General features: G+C 36.2%; 1 protein-coding gene across 1 annotated transcript; it reads left to right on the plus strand.

Annotated features, from left to right (window-relative positions):
• The first annotated feature begins 11,437 nt into the window (after positions 1-11,437).
• On the plus strand, positions 11,438-17,729 carry LOC117668699 (vomeronasal type-2 receptor 26-like). Its single transcript, XM_034422761.3, has 4 exons — positions 11,438-12,269; positions 12,714-12,941; positions 14,233-14,359; positions 16,163-17,729. The coding sequence occupies exons 1-4, from the start codon at positions 11,493-11,495 to the stop codon at positions 17,074-17,076; spliced, it is 2,046 nt and encodes a 681-aa protein (XP_034278652.3). The 5' UTR covers positions 11,438-11,492; the 3' UTR covers positions 17,077-17,729.
• The last annotated feature ends 3,619 nt before the right edge of the window (positions 17,730-21,348 follow it).

A 21,348-nucleotide genomic window follows, 5' to 3' on the forward strand; every position in this document is an offset into this window, starting at 1 on the left:
AAAGCCAGGCATATATGATCTGAAAAAATGTTCTAGTTTGACTGCCTGAAGGGAGTCAAGCAACATGTAGTGGTCCAACCACTTTGAAACTCAATGACAACAGGAGTTTGCTAATTTCAATATTTAGGAGAAATTGCGAAGAGTCCTTAGTTTCTAAATATTTAATCATTCGTGCAGTTATATTTATGTTAATTAAATGTGTAATACAGTATTCTCTTAGATTTTGCCCTATGAAAATCAATTCTTTAAAGAATTCTAAAGGTGCTTTAAGAAAAGAAGATGTTAAAGAAAGTTGGCATTTCTAATGAGCCATCTCAAGGATCTACCTGTGGAATCTTGTAGTTGGCAAGAATTGTGGCCATGTTGAATGAATTCTCTGTCAAACATCCTCCAATGGCAGCAATAAATGTTTTCTTTAAATCACAGGTAAAGTTGGGAACAAACTTCTGCTGTGTAGAAAGTAAGCTCAAGGTTGCCTTATAAGTTATCTTTGCAGGGAAGTAATTGTTCACAATGTGGAAACCCAATGTGACGTTCAGTAAGAGCTCAGGGTTCCTATTGATCTCCTTGACAGCAAACACCAAAGAAAGGATGTGCTGATACACCTTAGGCACAGAACTGCAATAAAAACTATTAATTTAACTATTAACTTCCAACTGATGTCGCGGCGGGGTCGGACTTGAGGGGTGGGTCTCTGTGCTCCCATGCCAATTCTCCCCGTTGGTGGGCTCCGAAAGGAGCCAAAGCCTCCCAGTAAAGGAGATGAAGCAAAGAGGGTACCCTGCAAGGTCACCGAGAGTCGCAACTGCCTGACCCACGGTTTTTCTTTCCCTCTCAGCCACAATGAGGAGAAGTGGCAGCCAAAACATGACTGCCACGAATCTGGAGCAGCCAAGCAACATCTAAGACTGGAGCTGGAGTGGAGTTAGTGAACAGTGATTAGAGCTGGGTGAGAAGATTCTTTTTTTTTTTTTTTTTGCATTTAGTTCCTAAACTTAAAAGAAAAAAGAAGAAAATCCAGAGAAGAAAAGAGACTCTTGGAATTATCTTTTTTAAAGCGGTGAACAACCATAGAGAGAAAAATCCTAGACCGGAATGAAAGGTACTAAGGGGAGAAAAGCTAAAGATTTTTTAATCAAAGAAAATTGGATTTTAAATTGGGTAGGCGTTGTTATAGAAAGGCATTATAATATGTTGGAACTTTGTACCTGAATTGATTTGAATATTTAATTCTTCTCTATAAATTGAATTTCATTTGGATTTTAATTTACCACATTTGAAACAATGCTGAAACCTCTGTTGATGCTGCCATCTACTGGTGAATGGAATATTCTACACCTCTACAAATCTAGGAAAATTTTGACAGAAGAAACAAGTAACATCTTTTTGAAGGATTGGTGTGATACTAACTGCCCTATAATTAATTAATTTACTATTATGATAAGGAAGAGTTTTAAGTAAAGTAAAGTGACTTTTGTTGTGTGGAAACTGTCTGGATTATTTAAATGGAATTGATTAATAACCCTGAGATGTAAAGAGTTTTGATTATTGAACTCTTTGATGAGCAAAACTGGTACTGAATATATTGTTTGTGGCCCTGACTAAAAATGGACTTATTAAACTAAGATAAGATCTCACCTTTTCAGTGAGATTTCAAGAGACATGGTGTGGATGTTTCAAAACATTAGGGATAGCATTAATTTAATTAAACAATATAAAAAGTATCTCCCGAGAGTCATGATGGCATAGTTAGAATGCAGCATTGCAGGCTAATTCTGCTGACTACCAGCAGTTCTATTCTTACTGGTGCAAGGTTGATTCAGCCTTCCATCCTTCTGTGGTAGATAAAATGAGGACCCAGATTGTTGGGGGCAATATGCTGACTCTGTAAACCACTTAGGAAGGAATGTAAAGGACTGTGAAAGGGTACATAAGTCTAAGTTCTATTAAAATTGCTATCCTTCTCTTGTACTTGTGTACTCAAAGCTACAATTTTGTTTGCCAAAATGCTTGACAAAATGGCGCACTGAGCAGCGGGTGGTGTTTTGTTTTTTCCTCCCTGCTGACAAACAGCTGACTTTGCTGCAAGAGCCTGATCCCCAGATTTGAATAGGAGCTTCTAGGAATGACCAGGGATGACCCTTGGATGACTCTGTACTTGCCTGAGAAGAGGAAACTAGAGGATTGTGACTCTCGGTAAAAGCAGCCAGAGGATCAGGTCTCCAACTTTTCTATTCGCTGATTGTATTTTTAGGTGTAGTTCTGTTTTTAACATCACCTTTTGAAGTTAAATTGTTAATAGTTGACTGAATGCCCATTTGCTCTATACCCCTTGCTTGATTGCAAATGTAATCTTTTTTTTTCACTCCAGATTTTTTAAAACACTTTCTTTTACCGCAAGGAAATCAGTAGCCTGAGGGATTTTTTTTCTTTGCAGTGAAAGTGACTTGATCTGATTCATACTGAATTTTTACTCTATGGAGTTTTCTTTTTTTTTTTTTTTTTTTTAGTCTTTCTAAAAGAATTCCATTGTTTTGTTTTGTTTTTGTATATATTCTTAGTTTTTTATTTTAAAAAAGGTGGAAACTCTTTTTTTTTCCTTCTCTCTGTTGTGAAAATTATTATCGAACATCTATTCTCTCTGTCCTTGAACACTCTGCTGCAAAAGTTTGAATAAGAGAGACCTGGACTTACTAAAATCAACGTAATAATAAATGAAGGACTTTGAATATTTTACATTATATATTCTGTACAATGCCCCCAAAAAGAGATATGAAAAAGAAATGGGAGTCAGATGTTTTTAACATTAAAGCCTTCTTAGAAACATTTGAAAAAACAATGTTTACCAATGTACAACTTCTAAATGAAAAATTACATAAAATGAATTCTTAATTGAATGAATTAATGAATTAATTGTATTTGATTTGAAAGGATCAGAGATGATAGTTGTAATGGGTTTTTGAGAGATTACAATGTGCTTTTGAATTTTCTGTGAATCAAATACAATAATAAATTTTTAACAGAGGACTTCAAATTTTAGTTTTGTTGTTGGGATCACCTTTTAACTGGTTTTTTATATAGTAATATGATGGTAGGTCAAATAGTTTGATAATGGATTTCTATATTTGCAATATTTTTAATGTCATATAATAATTTTGCTAATATAGATTAGAAGTTCATAAATTGTGGACCTGTTTTGCAAGGGAAAAACAATTATTTTTGCTGAAATATATTTATCAGTACTCCAGGGGGGCGCATTTTACATGTATGTTTAATATTTAACTTTGGAAACAAATAAAAAATTATATACATAAAAAACAGTATGCCTCAAAGTTCAAAATAGTTCATAGAATCACTCCTATAATTAGTTAATAAGCAGCCACTTCAAACTTCAGGTGTTGAAAATAAACAGGTAGAAAAGGCCCTGGCTTAGTATCTACAAAATGGTCCAAACAAATTTCTTTTTTTTTTCACTGTCTGCATGCGATCTGTGTGCAGGTCTGTGTGGTTTGTGTGTACTTCCACCTTCTTTCAATATTTTAATGCCTTTGAACTAATGCCATTGGAGGAAAATGGTTTTGTATTTCAGAAGCTACTTTGTAATTTTCCTCATTGACTTTAAACTAAATAAGTTTCTGCATGGGTTACCATATCTAACAGTTAATAGACCTTCCATGTGTTTATTTTCCCTTCCATAATCTCACCACTTGGTAAAGATAAATTGCCTTACCTAAAAGAGACCAAAACAACAAATGCATAGAGTATGACTTTTTGGATCATATCCCTATTAGAGTAATACTAGAATATTATATGAGAGCTAGAATAGAAATACACTATTCACTCTATACACTATTCAACAAAGGATATTTTGAAGATAGGAAGAAGCACTGCTATTATTAGCCTGGCCTTCTGACAAATTGTCATAAACTATTACAAATGCTTTATGAATCACAAAGTGAACTTCAGAAGAAGGATAAAAGAATTTGGTGCAGCGTATGAATCCATGATGAGTTTTCTACTCAGTAGCCAATTTCTTACACTTCAAAAGAAGAGAAAACTAATTAATAGAAAATTCCCAATAACATTATAGGTATGAACATTTTTAATAACTTGGCACTTTATAATCCTGTTGCTTAACTCTTCTCCCCACCCCTACCCCCACCCCCAATTATTTTGCACTTACTATTGTGAAGAGAAAAAAAAATAGAACTCCTTACATCACTTCATTGATCAATGTCCAAGAAGGATCTTCTGTGAAGGAAGGGCTGTTATGAAAGAAGAAGGCTTGAGGGACAATTGCCCCCAAAATAACATTTCCTGGCTGAGCAAATTGATGGACTATAGGAAGAGGGTCATCGGGTATGCTACAATTGATAGCATAAGTTTTGCATGTAATACAGAACAGGAACACAAGAAGCATCATTGCTATCAACTCCATCCCAGTGTTGATAATTTCCTAAAAAACATAGATGTCCCTGCACAGAAAAATATCCTATCTCTACCCTATTAAACTACATGGTATCATTTTTATTACCTTACATATATGGCCTATATAACTATTGAGATGAAATAGAGTTAAAACAGTTTGGAATATGAAATGAGGATTGGAATAGAAATGCTTAAAAAGATAGCTCTCTATATACTATTCAACAAATTATATTTTGAAAATAGGCAAAAGCACTCTCAGTAGGCTAACTTTCCAAAAATTGAGAGTAATATCATCAGTAATGCTAAAGAAGGAACCCGTAATTTTGACAATAATTGGGGAAACAATTAAATCTTCAATTCTCAATATTTTGCACATCTCTCCTGAGAAAAGAGCTATAAGTTTGTATTTAATGAGCAGTTTCCTTTGATACTTTCTATACCATAAAAATGCCATAGGCAATAAATACAATAAATTGATAGCAGTGATTAAAAGTATTGTACTTTTGGAATATAAGATGCATTTCCACCACCACCACCCAAAAATGGGTGAAAATTGTGGTGCTTCTTATACATCGAATGTTGGTGAAGCCCCGCCCACCCACCAGCCCCCACCCTTCATACGTTTTTGGCCTCTGCATGTTGTGTTTTCAGCCTCCACATATTCCATTTTCAACCCATTTCAAGCGGCAGGGATTGGCGGCAATCTCTGCTAACTGGAACCAGTCAAAAATGCGACACACAGAGGCCAAAAATGGGGCATATTGAGGTCGAAAATGTGATGTGCAGGGGCTGAAAACGTGACATATGGAGGCAGCATCAGCAGCAATCAGTGGTGATTGGCAGCGATTGGTGGCGATGTGTTGTGGCAAACCTGGCAACCTGGAACAGGTCTAAAACAGAGCTTTCGGAGGCCCAAATGTGATACGCAAAGGCAAAAAATGTAACATGCTGAGGCAGCAATGGGCTATGGTGATCCCCGCAGCCTGGAACAGCTGATTGGCGGTATTCTGGGAAGCTGATCCAACCGCCAATCAGCTGCTCATGCTGAATCAGGCTGCGATAACGTGCTGAAGCTGACTAGGCTTTTTGCTGTTTGCTGCAAGGACACTAGCAAGATGAATGCCAATGGATGCTGGTAGGCAGAGGCAGAATTTTTTTTCTTGTTTTCCTCCCCAAAAACAAATGTGCGTGTTATACTCCAGAGCATCTTATACTCCAAAAAATACAGGTTACTGGGTAAATCTAGTATATTAGATTCATTTTCATGCTACATTTATAACCCATCAAGATCAAAGAAATCTTTTGGTAATTTGCCCTAGGTGATTTTAATATTCTTATGAGAAATTCTGTCGAATTGTGGGTGATCACTATATTCCAATCCCCCCTCAAACACCAACTTTCATAAGAAAACCTTTTAATTCTTTATAGATTATTTATAAAATAGTATTTTGTCTTCTGTTGGAGCATAAATTTCCAGTATCAAAGTCTTAATTCCATGTGAATTAATTTCTATACCATCCAATCTGCCATGCTTATCAGTCAATCAATTCCTGCATTCCTTTGAAAATTTATATACAAAACAACTCCCTTTCTTTCTTTTTCTTTCTTTCTTTCTTTTCTTTTCTTTTTTAGTTATGGGAGGGGATCATGGCATGTTTAATCAGACACACTTTCAAATGCTGGCCATCTATTTGTTTTTACTTGCATCAGAGTGCTCAAAGTGACTGCAAGAATGTTTATAGCCTCTTGCTTGAACCACCAAATCAAATTGGATCAACATTTATTTTATGCTTTTATGAATTTGATTAAATTTAAAGTATATATATTTGATTAAATACCTAATACTATTATGTGCATTTGTGGAAATGCTATTATGGGTTATATGTTTATTTAGAGTCAGAGACTATGATGCTACTTATTGGTATCATTTGATTGTTAGATATGTATACTATTTATGTTAAGGTTTGCATCTGCTTTTAGTTAAACCAAAACAAGAGATTATGTTATTATATAATTATACCCATATCAAAGAGAGGTATATTGCTTTGGATGAGTTTTAAGCTTTTCTCATTGTCATCCCCTGTATACTTTTTCCTATTTGTTGTAATTTTATATTTCAAATTTTTATATTTGAAATTTAATAAACCATTTAAAACTTACATACAAGTAATCATCATTCACATTAAACACTTCCATCTTTTCATGTTGAAATATATCCCCTTTTAAGGATTTATTTTCTCCAAATCAAAGATGCTACAAAAATTATCACTCTCAACTTTTGCATGGATAGATAAACTCCATATACAAAACATACATGAATTTTTTGATCCATTAAAAAAAGCATATCTTAATGCTATTGAAATCAAGTGTATGTATTCATTGACATAGGTCAACTGTGATCTTCTAAGTATGAAAGTTTAACAAATGTTGTCTGGGGCAACGTACCAGAGCAGGTACAATTTTATTTATTTTATTTATTTATTAAATTTTTATACCGCCCCCTCTCCCGAAGGACTCGGGGTGGTGAACAGCCAAAATTAAAAAACATATAATATAAACATTAAAATACATTTAAAAAAAAATTAAATCCAAAATGGCTTCCCAATTTAAAATGCCTTACCCATAACCCTATAATTAAAACAAATTTAAAATTTCCACATTTAAAAGGGGGAAGATTTAGGCCAGGCTGGCTTGATGAAATAGAAGAGTCTTAAGCGCACGGCGGAAGGTGCGCAGATCCGGGATCCTCCGTATCTCCGGAGGGAGCTCGTTCCAGATCATAGGTGCCCCCACAGAGAAGGCTCTCCCCCTAGGGGCCGACAGCCGACATTGTTTGGCCGACAGCACCTGGAGGAGCCCCTCTCTATGGGAGCGTACTGACCGGTGGGAGGCTATTGGTGGTAGTAGGCGATCCCGTAAATAACCAGGTCCTAAGCCATGGAGCGCTTTAAAGGTGATGACCAGAACCTTGAAGCGCATCCGGAAGACTACCGCGAGCCAGTGCAGCTCGCGCAGGAGAGGTGTTACATGGGAACTCCACGTCACTCCCATAACCACCCGCACGACAAACTCATGGGCTAAAATCATCATCCACAGGCAAAAGATCAATCCATGTCCATCCAAAGTGCTAAATTATTTGAATACCCTCAGTGTATTGATAGACATTTGGAACCATCTGGTACAACAATGGTAAAATATTTTTGTTACCATATATTAGTGTAAATGTTCAATGAGGAAGCTGAAATAAAGTATACAGCACATACCTGGAAAAATAAGAAAGAATATTAAGTATACTTTGTCTGTAAATTAAAAATAAATATTTTGCAAATTAATACAATGCAAAATCCCTACACTGAAAGTCTAATGTAAACCTAAATCAAGTCAAGACACCAAAAATGCAACCTTCAAGATTCCTCTCTCTTTTGCTAAATTAGTTGTCTAACAGTTCCTAAACTTCAAACACACACAGAGACACGTGTGTGTGTGTGTGCACGCGCGCACGCACATACACACACACACACACACACATATATACATGGATGCTATTCAGCAGGTTCTGACAGGTTCTGGAGAACCAAGAGCGGAAATTTTGAGTACTTCAGAGAACCGGCAAATGCCATCTCTGGCTGGCCTCAGAGTGGAGTCGGAGTGGAGATTTGGAATATTCTTCCCCCAGGACTGGGGAGGGAATGGGGATTTTGCAGTATCCTTTCCCTGTCACGCCCACCAAGCCACCCACACAGAACCGGTAGTAAAAAAATTTGAATTACACCACTGCAGATAGATACATAGATAGATAGATAGATAGATAGATAGATAGATAGATAGATAGATAGATAGAAGATGGATGGATGGATGGATGGATGGATGGATGGATGGATGGACGGACGGACAGACAGACCGACCGACAGACAGACAGACAGACAGACAGACAGTCAGTGTTTTTCTATTGAGACACCTGGTCTATATTTCCCCTTCCTCTACTTTCACTCTCCATAAAACTAAGGAGGGTACCTTCTGAAACACTTCCTATACCCCTTCTCCTTCTGTGGATTGGGATATCTTTTACATTATGTTTGTCAAGTTTATGTCTCTTCTTCCTGTCTCCTAAGGTCATTCTCACATACTATTACTGTGTATACATATACTATGCAGCTTGAACGTGGTTCCAAACAATCCAAAATTGATATAAAATTTTTATTTTTTAGATGAAGGCATTAGGAAATGTAGGATATAATAGATCAGAACTATATTAACTGTACTTAATCAAATTAATGTTAATTTAATTAATATTAAAATGGTTTTTAGTTTTTTCTACCTTCATTCATTTCTTTGTTCTATTTATTCTTAAATGAGGCCATGAATAAGCTGAACTTTTTTGGAAGGTCACAATTGACAAGTTCACCAAGTATAGTTCATTTCCCTGTACTTGATGATCTTGTTGTAATTCTTATAACATGTAAATATTACTTTTGTATAAGAGAATAGCATGCTATCTTGAACATTTAAACATTTGACATGACATGATGCTTTCAACAAATATTCTTTGGAGATCTCATTAAAAAAAACCAATCATTATCTCAGATCATTATGATTCAACTTCAGTCCCTCCCAAACTCACATACATTTTAAAAGTTAAAATTTTAAAAGCTAATGAAGCATATTTATAAACAGATATAGATGGCAAGGCAAGGAACAAGGAAAAATTGGAGCTTGATGGGCATTATCATCTCATTTAAAATAAAAGAAAAAGATCAATATCAGCCATAGGGATGGACACGACATTTTTTATGCTTTCAGTGTGGTTGTTGCTTGTATCTCTAGGCAAGGCATATGACATTATATGCAAACTGAGCAACCCCTTTAAGCAACCACAAGAATATTATCAGATTGGTGATTTTATCATTGGTGGGGTTGCTTCTCAGTCCTATCCATTCTCCGATACAATAGACTTCAAACAGTATCCAAATCCATGGCTTTTTGAATCACCAGTGTAAGTATCTATCTGTCTGTCTGTCTGTTTCTTAACTTTTGTTTAGTGGAGTGGTAAATTTTAAGGGTGAGAAATTTGTAAGGCTGAAGTCTCTCAATCACATCAATCATATCAAAAAACCTGAAAGCAAACTCAGAACTATAATCACTCTCATTTTGTTTTATAAGAATATCTCTGGGTTCAAGTGTGAAACTCTGAATCCTTGTTGGAAAAAACTATCTTTAAATCACAACTGATAGATGAGAAGTGAAACGTCATCTTCTTCTTCCTCAAGGAAAAAACAGTCCAGTTGCCTTTTGAAAAAGCACCTTTGAGATACCTTGAAGTCAGGTGTTTGGGTTTTTTTTTTTTAACTTTGTTATATATATACACTTTTAACTAAAAGAATTTTAAAATAAAATTAGATAGGGAAGAAAGTTCGATGGATACTAAAGAACATGTTGGGAAGAATATTGTCATCTCCAAGGTTCACAATTCTCATAGTAGTCTTTAATCATTGCATTTTGCATTACAAATGTAAAGAGAACAACGGTAATTTAAATATGCCACTTGAAACATGCATAGGCTGAGCTACACATTGTCAATATACTTTAAGATAACATTCTTGATATTGCAGTTGTTTGTCTCTGCTCTCTTTCACCCTTCTCTGCATTTTTTTAATTTATGTAAACCCCCCATTTTTGCCTGCAGTTTCCATCTCTTTGTTTTTCTCCTTGTTTTCTTTTTTTATCTCTTTGTAGTGTGACCATTTGATAAAGAATACAACTTCTCATTCCAGTGAAATGCCAATAAACAATCAACATATACTCTCCTTAGTATATGCAGTAAAGGAGATCAATAGGAATCCAAAAATCTTACCAAACATTAGCCTTGGATTCCACATCTCTAATAGCTATATTGATGCAAGGATGATATATCTGAATACTTTGAAGCTTCTATCCAGCCAAGAAAGGACTATCCCTAATTATAGCTGTGAAAAACGGAATATGTTACCAGTTGTCATTGGAGAATCTGACTCCGAAAACTCACTTCTGATGGCCAACATCTTAATCGCTTACAAGATTCCACAGGTAGGATATGTACACAAGAAAGTTTGATATCCTACTTCACACTGTTTCTTAGCCCTTTCTAAGGCTTCAGAAAACCAAGGAAAAAGAATATGGAAAAAATTGATTTACAATCAGTTGCTGGTACCTGGTTATTTATCTAAAATTCCCTTTATAGCTATTAAAATTCTCTTTATGGCTTATGTACAAAAATGGAAAATTCTAAAGAAATTTCAGGTTCATGTACATGTATGGCAAATATTAATAAATACAAATAACACGTGTATCTTTTTAAAAACATTGAAATAAATACAAACCTGTCAAGGTTTGTTTTGGTTTCTTATATTACATTTACTCTGTAGTTTTCAAATGCATCAAATATGTAACAGTGACATTTCAAAAAGTTCAAGTCAGATTTTTTTCCCATGAATATTCATTCTGTTGTGTACCTACAGAAAAAGAAAACTAAACAATAGTTATCAATTGATTTATGATAGAAATGAAACAAAACAGGGAGAGTTGTACTTTTTTTCTTCCCTTGAACGTGGAGAACTCGAATTGTAAGCAGTTATAAAATCACACACACACACACACACATATTCATGGGAAGAAAAAAAATAAAACCAAGCAACATAAAAATGCTTCACCATTATTGTATTTGATTAAATAGTCAAGATAAAATATACAAAACCATCACAAATTATAAGGGAGAAGCACTCCAGTTCAAATCACCTTTTAACTCTATTTTTTTAACATCAAAAACAAAATAAAATTTCTGCATTGTAAGATTTATTAAGAAAATAGAAATATCTAATTTTGCATATACAACAGCAATATAATTTAATTAAATGACACATAGAGATGCATGAACTTTAATCTGTAGATTTCTATAGGAGAATTTATAAGATAAATAAACTGTTTACCTGATTGGTTTTTTTTTTAAATGCTTCTTTTTAAATTAGGTTGCTTATTGCTTTTTTGCTATAGAGAAGGATACTGGCAACAGGATACCTTACTTCTATCGTATGGTTCCTGGTGAAGCACAGCAGTTTCATGGAATTGTTCAGCTGCTCCTCCATTTCCAATGGACTTGGGTTGGAATTGTTGTAACAAATTCAGATAAAGGAGAGAAGGTTATGGCAACCATGTTACCAATGTTTTCCCAGAATGGAATCTGTGCAGCTTTCACAGGAAGAATACAACCCTTAATTGATTTAGTCCACATTGTTCATTTGACACAACATATTCAAAGTATGACCCGTTTTCTCCAAAATATCACAACCAATGTAATTGTCATATATTCAGATACTCAAACAATGTGGAGCTTCAAAAATATGTTACAGTTGGGAGAAGTAAGTTTGGGCAAAGTGTGGATTACCACAGCTCATTGGGACTTTGGATCACCAACATTTCTCAAAAAGATGGCAATAGAAACTTTCCATGGTGCTTTATCCTTTGCAATTCAAATTAATGAAGTACCAGGGTTTCAGCCTTTCCTTGAGCTCCTTAATGTATACTGGCCAAAAGAAGATGGCATTTCCAAGTTCGTTTGGGAGAAAGAGTGTTTGATACCCTGTTTTAATATGCACCAGGAAAACAAAAAAAAGTGTGTTTGGGATGGAAGTGTAGAAAACCTACCAAAATCTTTTTTTCAAATAAGTATAACTGGTCAAAGTTACAGCATCTACAATTCTGTCTATGCCATTGCTCATGTTTTACATAACTTGAAGTCCTCCAGATTTAGGCTGAAACCAAGGACAGATAAAGCGGGAGTGGACTTTCTGAATCTAGATCCTTGGAAGGTAAGAAAACATTCAAAGTGCCCTATTTGTTATTTTATTTCTTTATTTTCCAATTTGTATGCTGTTCTGTAGATAACTATCCTGCATGAATAATAAATGATAAATGAAATAATAAATGCTGTAGGATGTGATACAAAATATAGAATACAAATGGGAAACTTCTGTTCCCATTCCTTACGTACCAGTAGTAGGAGGAGGTATGACCAAAACTCCCATCAGACCTCATCATGAGTTATATTTGATGATATTATTACAAACTGAATTCCATCAACTTTCATAGAGAGCTTTAGATTCTTCATTTATACAATAAATTTTTAGTGAGACATATGTTGTGATGTATATAGATGTAGACAGAGTCAGAGATAGAGCCATAGGACAAACATAAGAGCAAGCAAAGAAATAATTGTCTGCTAAACTCTGAATGTTTTATTTCTTCCAAATCAGCTGCATCATTTCCTGAGCAGAATCTCATTTAACAACAGTGTTGGGGACCATGTGTCTTTCAATGAAAATGGTGAATTAAGATCCGGTTATGACATAACAAATTTGATTGGTTTTCCAAACAAATCCCATTTAAATATCAAAGTTGGAAGGATTGATCCAGAGGCTTCACCCAACAAACCATTCATTATTAATGAAGATCTTATCGTATGGCACAAAGAGTTTAAGAAGGTTAGACCAAAATATATGTTCTAGGATATAAATTCAAATGAGGAAGGTATTGCAAAATTGATGCTTGGCATCATCCTTTAGCACATAAAGTGGGTAGGTTCCTAATGATAGTTAGTGAAGTGGTGATTTTATAAATCTCTTAATGAAGCTGTAGTTTTATGAAATATGCCATTCTAAACTTTGATAGACAATAACCAGTTTTCAAAGTATTTTTTAAAGGAAAATAAAACTTCCCTGAAGTTGTGGGCTATCACATATTCAAGATGCATTTATGTCCCGTATTTTATTATAACAAAACTCTCATCTGCTCTGCAGGTTTCCATAAGATTCTGAAGGACTTCAGTGTCTCATTCTCACTGTTAATATTGGAGATGGATACTATCAAACTTGGAGAGTGGGGGGGAGTGGGTTACAGCAAATTTCAGCATCTGAGATTCTTGAGTGCTAGAGGACTACACAGACCTTAACAAATGCTTATTCCAGTTATAAGAGAATGCTTTCCTTTTTTTTCAGATCAGAAAGCAAATATAGGCAGGTATGGTGTACAGTGATGGGGAAGTGAGTTACAAGAAACAACAAGAATACACAGTAGCAACTGTGCATCAATAAAATACATAAATTTCTATGCTGCCCAGAGTCATAGCAATTAGCACTTAGACTTATATACCGCTTCACAGTGCTTTGCAGCCCTCTCTAAGCGATTTACAGAATTAGCATATTGTCCCCAACAATCTGGGTCCTCATTTTACCGACCTTGACATTCAGTCCTTGTACCTCATATTCACCTACTAAATTTACTTTTACACAAAATTATAAATTGTTCAGGCAAAATAATGACAGAATCTGATTCTATTTAATAGAATATGATTCTATTAAAACAGAAATACTAAGAGACTGGGTAAGTATTTCAGGAACCATAGTTTGGTTGTATTTTTTTCACCAAATCATAAAACAGGACTACAAATCTGATAATCAATCACTACACTTGCTTTTCTATCAACTGCCACAGCAGCTATTATGGATAGGAAATCCTGATTATGGAAATGGAGATTTGCAGGGGGAGGTTCAAGAATGAAGTGGAAGGAATACTGTATCTGAAAGATTCAAATGAACTTGGGATATAACTGTACCAAAAAGCTTAAGATAGAGGAGAGAATTAAGGAAGGATCAAATAAATAAAAGCACATAGATAATGCCAAAGCATTTCAAAAAAGAGCATTCCCACATAACATAAGAACCAAATACTGTTTCAAGAATTAATAAACTTCTACAGTTTTCTATTTATACATAGGTGCCACCATCTGCTGTCTGCAATGAAAACTGTAATCCAGGTTACAGCAGGAAAAAGCAGGAAGGGAAGCCATTTTGTTGCTATGACTGTATTCCATGTCCAGCTGGAAAGATCTCAGATCAGAAAGGTAACTATTCTTCCTTCCCTTTTTATTAAGAGACAGTTTGGTGTAATGGTTTAAAGTGTTGGATTAGAACCCGAAAGAACCTGAAAGACTGTGAACTCCATTCCCACTTTAGGAATGAAAATTTGATGGATGATTCTGGATCAATCATTCTCTCTGTACTAGGAAAAACTTCTGAACAATATTACCAAGAAAACTGCATGGAATTGTTCCTGGGGTTACCAGGAGTCAAGCCTGACTCAAAAGATTGAAATAAGAACACATCACACAAAGTATTCAAAAACTTCCTATTGTTTCAAGGAAGACATGTAATTCAAAGGATTTCAGAGGGAACATGTGTGGGGGAGGATCTCTAGCAAATTCCATACTGGAAGAAATAAAGAAATTGATGGAATAGATCAAAAACTAATTTAAGACTTTTTTTTACTTTTTATTTGTAGGGATTATTACAGATCAAAGTTGTATATATCTTCCATAACTACTTTTTAAAGTAATAAAAATAAAAATTCAATGAAGTATTAAAAATCCATAAGCAATGAACAGTGGGAAATGTATCACAATGAAATAATAATCTAATTAATTAATTAGATTCTAATTAATTCTAATTAGCTCTAATTAATCATATATGCAAACACAATATAACGAGATTAGGATTTTTTTTTCTTCATAAACTTTTATTTATGAATGTAATACAAAATCATTATTTCAAAGGTAGGTTGTGAAATCTCTGGTCTCTTGATTGCATCTGGACCAAATTGTAGCCCTTGGTATCTGCTCTAACCATGGTTGCTGAAAGCTAACTATTATTTTTTGATCTGGGACTGGAAATACATAAAAACTGGAGTATAAACTATAAACTAGGTACATTATGATTTTAAAAGAAAAGAAAGAAAATATGCAAATATTTCTATTTCCAGTTTTAATCACGTTTAATATGTCTCCACTCATGATTGTTCTGCAAAAGGTTAAGAATACCCTTAGACATAAACCAGTTGCTTGTCCTTACTTTACATAAAAGTAGGAAACAAAATTTGTTTCTTTATTTCTAGTACAAATTAAATATCTTTGGATTTAAATATTGTAGTGACATGGGTGGCAAAGAAATATAAATAAACAAACAAACAAACAAGCAAAACACCATTTACAACTTTTATAATTTTCAAATAGTAATGAATAAAGAGTGTAACTCAACAGTGTCTCAAGATAAGTGATTATATTTTTTTCTATAAATTATAATCCCATGCCAATTTCGTATTTGGTTTATAAAGAAAATGCATTTTGATTGTGTCCCTTCTCATTTTTCTACAGACAATTTCATCCCACTCGTATTTTTTTTTAATCAGTTTGAAAATGTTTTATAAAAACTCTTTATAATTTGTAGAGATCAGAAGCATCGCAATGAGTGGAGCAGCAAACAAATGTAATAAATAAATAAATAAAATATTTATCCTGGTATACTTTTGACCTACTGATTTATCCGCATACTCACTGACCTATTTATTTTCCTCTAATATGTAGTTTTGAACATCTCAGTTTAAAACAAAAATTAGACCATGCATGGTAAAACTGAGAAAAAGGTGAATATCCAAATGTGGTAAGTGTGAATTATATTACACACAAATGAATGACTTATAAGTACCAGGCCTCCTAGCTGTCCATCTTAAATTCTATAGAGAAAAGCCTGTAGAATATTATGAGGATCCAATATAAATCTCTGTCTAATGTTGACTATAGGAAGATCTGTGTAAATGAAATAACTGTACTATGCTTGACAGACTTTGAAATGTAATCTGTTCTATTCTTCAGATATGGATGACTGTTTCAAGTGTCCAGAAGATCAGTACCCTAACAGATCTCAAGATAAATGCCTGACAAAAAGTTTAAACTTTTTGACTTATGATGAAGCTTTGGGTATCAGTTTAGCCCTTTCAGCTTGTTCTTTTGCTCTGCTCACAACTGCAGTGCTTGGAATCTTTATTAAGCATAGAAATACCCCCATTGTCAAAGCCAACAATCGGGAACTCTCTTATCTTCTCCTAATTTCCCTTCTTCTTTGCTTCCTCTCTTCATTGCTATTTATCGGCCGTCCTGGGGAAGTGATTTGCCCTTTACGACAAATAGCTTTTGCTATCATTTTCTCAATAGCTATCTCTTGTGTATTAGCAAAAACCATCACTGTAGTTCTGGCTTTTATGGCCACTAAGCCAGGATCAGCTATAAAGAAATGGATAGGAAAAAGGTTGTCAAATTACATTGTCCTTTTCAGCTCCCTAATTCAGATAGGAATTTGTATTTCCTGGCTTTGTATAGCTTGCCCTTATCCAGATATGGACATGATCTCCTTAACTGAAGAAATTATACTTGAGTGTAACAAAGGTTCAGTTGTTATGTTTTATTGTATTCTGAGCTATCTAGGATCTCTGGCTATTGTCAGCTTTATTATGGCTTTCCTGGCCAGGAAGTTGCCCAATAGTTTCAATGAAGCCAAATTCATCACTTTCAGCATGTTAGTATTTTGCAATGTTTGGATATCTTTTGTTCCAACATATCTAAGTTCAAAGGGAAAATATATGGTGGCTGTTGAAATCTTTGCTTTACTGAGTTCCAGTGCTGGATTACTTGGTTGTATTTTCCTCCCCAAGTGTTACATAATTGTCCTGAGGCCTGAACTGAATAAAAAGGACCATCTAATAAGGAAAAATATGGACTGTGGAAAATGATTATAAGAAACTTAATTTAAAAAATGGAAGATTCAAGATTTCTAATCTAGCTTGACCTTTGTCTGCTTGGTGGATCAGATTAATTTGCCAAATGAAAAGACTGAGATGCATTCAAAAGTGAAAGACAACAAAATAATTGTCTCAGAGTTAAATTCAGTATTTTATGAAGACATTGTTTTCTGGTTTGTATAATAAAGTTTACTTGGTTAAAGTGGTTGGCTTCTAACTAATTCCTGAAGCTTCCTCAGGTGTAAGATAATAGATGTGGTCCACAAAATATGAAAAAGATGTACAGTGTATCTGTATAATATTGTTTTATGGTTTGGTTTGTTATTGTTTATTTTATGTGATTTCAATGTAGTGCAAAAGTTTATTTATGATAACAGCTCTCCTCAGGCAACATTAACTATGGAGAAGGAACAAGGATTAGAACTTCAACAAGTGTTCTCCCAATCTTTCCATGTTGAAATAGATTATCTGAAAGGAAATTGTATTAATGCATATTAATTAACTATGTTCATCCAAAAGCACTATTAACCTGAAAAGGATCCACAAGGAAAAGATATTAATTTTTTTCAATTTTCTCTTAATTGACTCATGTCATTTTGTCACAAGAATTACAATCCAAGTTAAATAAATAAAGGAAAGAAATAAAGAAATTTTGTTGTTGTAATTGTTTTTTCTGTGATTCAGAAAAGAACATTTCTAAACAAATGGGAAGGCATAAAATTGTTTTAAAAAGGAGGAGTGGGAGGAGGAGGAACCTCTCAACAGAGAGGGAGATACCACTTGTTTCCTATCTCCTATTTCCAATACAGTCCTTTCATCAGTTCCAAGATCGCACCCCATTTGTACTCTGATAGAGGTGACCCTGAGGGCACAGATAAACCTTCCAAGAGCTCTCAGGAAGAGTGCTAAGACCAGATGACTGAAAAAAAAATACGATCCTTCCAACCCTCCTTCCCCCATCCTATCAGAACTAATCCCTTCATAGCCCTCACCATCCTGCAAGAACTAATGAAGCTTCTAGGATGATAAGTTTATTTTATTTATTTTATTTTATTTGTCAGCATGTATTAGATAACAGATATACTGTAAGTATAAACATGATTATGAATACATGAAATGGATACAAGTAAAAGGGGACATTAGGACAGGGACGGTAGGAACGTTGGTGCGCTTATGCATGCCCCTTACAAACTTCTTAGGAATGGGGTGAGATCAACAGTAGACAGTCTAAAGTTAAAGTTTTAGGGGTTTGTTTGGGGAAGAAACCACAGAGTCAGGTAGTGCATTCCAGGCATTGCACACTCTGTTGCTGAAGTCGTACTTTCTGCAATCGAGTTTGGAGCAGTTTACCTTAAGTTTGTATCTATTGTGTGCTCGTGTATTGTTGCAGTTGAAGCTGAAGTAGTCATTGACAGGTAGGATGTTGTACAGATAATTTTGTGTACTACGCTTAGGTCAGACCGAAGGCGGCATAGTTCTAAATTGTCTAAGCCCAAAATTTCAAGCCTGGTGGCATAAGGTAATCTGTTGCGAGCAGAGGAGTGGAGGACTCTTCTCGTGAAATATCTCTGGACTCTCTCAATTGTATTAATGTCCGATATGCAGTGCAGGTTCCAGATAGATGAGCTGTATTCAAGAATTGGTGTAGCAAATGTTTTATATCCTCTAGTTAGCAGTACAATATTACCAGAGAAGAAGCTATGCAAGATTAGATTAACAACTCTCAATGCCTTTTGGGGAATGTTGTTACACTGGGCTCTGGCACTTAGATCATTAGAGATGAGTACTCCAAGATTCTTGACAGAGTGAGCGTTGTCTACTAGGTCGTATCTGCACAGCTTGTATTTTGTGTTCTGATTTTTTTTTTGCCATTGTGTAAGACAGAGCATTTGTTGGTTGTGAGTTGCCAATTGTTTGACCATAGTTCTTCTCCATAGTTGATTTGCCTGCATGATTTTCTTTATTTGATAGACAAAGGCCTTAAGACCACATACCAAATTGTTTAGTCTACCCTGTTCAAATTTAAAGATGAATGATTTAAATCAGAGGTGAAATGCTCCCAGTTCGGACCGGCTCGGGAGTGTAGGTAGCAATGATGGCTGGTGGTTCAGAGAACCGGTATCAATGGCAGCTGGAGGCTCCGCCCACCCGCCTCATTCCCCGGACTCAGGGAATGCACCATTCCTGGACTCCTACTGCTCACCTTTCTCCCACAGCTGGCTGTCAGAGAAGGCAAGTGCCCGAAAGGTAGTGGAGTCGCTCACTCTCCTTCTTGAATGAGCCGCTCTGGTCCACGCGCCGGCTGCGCAAGCGCACATCGTTTATTTAATTCAACGGCAGGTTGGATGTGCGCTTGTGCAGCAGGCGCGTGGACCAGAGCGGCTCATTCAAGAAGGAGAGTGAGCGACTCCGCTACCATTTGGGCGCTTGCCTTCCCTGACACCAGCCGCAGGAGAAAGGTGAACAGTAGGAGTCCGGGAATGGTGCATTCCCCGACTCCAGGGAATGGGGCAGGTGGGCGGAGCTGCATGGCGAAGGGCGAATAGGCAGTGGCTCTGTGGCAAGGCCGGAGTTGAGGAATGGTGCATTCTCCGATTCCTACTGCTCACCTTTCTCCTGTGGCTGGCTGTCAGGGAAGGCAAGCGCCCGAAAGGTACCAGAGTCGCTCACTCTCTTTCTTGAATGAACAGCTCTGGTCCAGGCGCCGGCTGAGCAAGCGCACATCCAATCTGCCACTGAATTAAATAAACTGTGCGCTTGCGCAGCCAGCATGTGGACCAGAACGGCTCCACAAGAAGGAGAGTGAGCGACTCTGCTACCTTTTGGGCACTTGCCTTCCCTGACAGCCAGCCACGGGAGAAAGGTGAGCAGTAGGAGTCCAGGAATGGTGCATTCCCTGAGTCCGGGGAATGAGGCGGGTGGGCGGAGCCGCAGGAGAAAGAAATTTTAAAAGTTTTCCTACCGGGTTCTGTGGGCGTGGCTTGGTGGAAGGGGGTCTTGTGACTGAATGGGCGTGGCTGTGAGTGACATCGAGTTGGCCATGCCCACTCAGTCACAGGACACACGCCCCACCAAGCCACGCCCACAGAACCGGTAGGGGAAAGTTTTAGATTTCACCCCTGATTTAAATGCTATACTCAGGATTTCTAATCCTATTACACTTGCTGTCATGTAACCCCACTGTATCATAGGACAAGATAAACGCAGACACAAAAAACAGAATTTAGATATGGGAAAGAGAGAAATGGTTGTCTCAATGCTGTAATTAACAATGAATGCATGCATACAGGAATATGACCCCAAAATCCTTTGTTCCTTTCAAGTAGGAACCAAGGAGGCGACGGGCACACAAGCTTCAGAACACGTCTCCTGGTATCCTTTCTTTTGCGCAGAATAGAAGTTCTATCAGTCTCCACCCAGCTGTGCATTCATTGGGCTTCCACAAATCAGGCCCTGAACCCAGCAGAAATTTTCCACCAGGTGCAAATCCTGGTGAATATTAATAAAACTGTGGTTTCAAAGACATAATATTTCTGGATTTAAAATATTTCTGGATTTGAAGAGGACAAAAATTAGAAGCAATATTAGATGGGAGAGGTAGCAAAGAATAAAAACTCTTATGAGATTTGGTTATGTCATGATAGCTTAGGTGATTTGGAGGGAGGCACAAATTTCAGCCTATGAGATTGGACACTAGTATCAGTTCCTATTTTAGCTTGTTATGGTGTCTGTTTTGGAAAGTTGAACTCATTATTTTCTAAATGATTGGTCCTAACTTGGATTCTCTCTCTTTTTTAAAAAAATAATTTTTATGAAACAGTTTTTAAATTTTTTTGACAGTTTTCTCCTTTACAACATTTCCACATAGGTGGAGTTCATATTCATTATATATGAATGTTTAGGGTGACCCGCTCCCTGCTCCTCTACCCTTGGAGGGTAGAGCCAAGGACTTTGTACAGTATCTGTATGATAAAATCGCTCAGATTCCAGAACATCTAGACTCTGACGGGGTAGATTCAGGGGGGAGGATGGAGGCAGGTCTTGAGAATATTATCTGGGAAGAGTTTGATTCTGTGACTCCCGAAGACATGGACAGGATACTGAGTAGACTGAATGCTGCCACATGTTTATTGGACCCGTGTCCCTCCTGGTTGGTGCTGGCCTCTCGGAGGTTACACGAGGCTGGTTCCAGAGGATTATAAATACTTCTTTGAGTGAGGGTGTCTTTCCCGCCGTCTTGAAAGAGGTGGTGGTAAGACCTCT

The sequence above is a fragment of the Pantherophis guttatus genome, chromosome 4, assembly GCF_059756535.1.
Source record: "Pantherophis guttatus breed Tessera chromosome 4, ASM5975653v1, whole genome shotgun sequence".
NCBI classification, from domain to species: Eukaryota; Metazoa; Chordata; class Lepidosauria; order Squamata; family Colubridae; genus Pantherophis; species Pantherophis guttatus.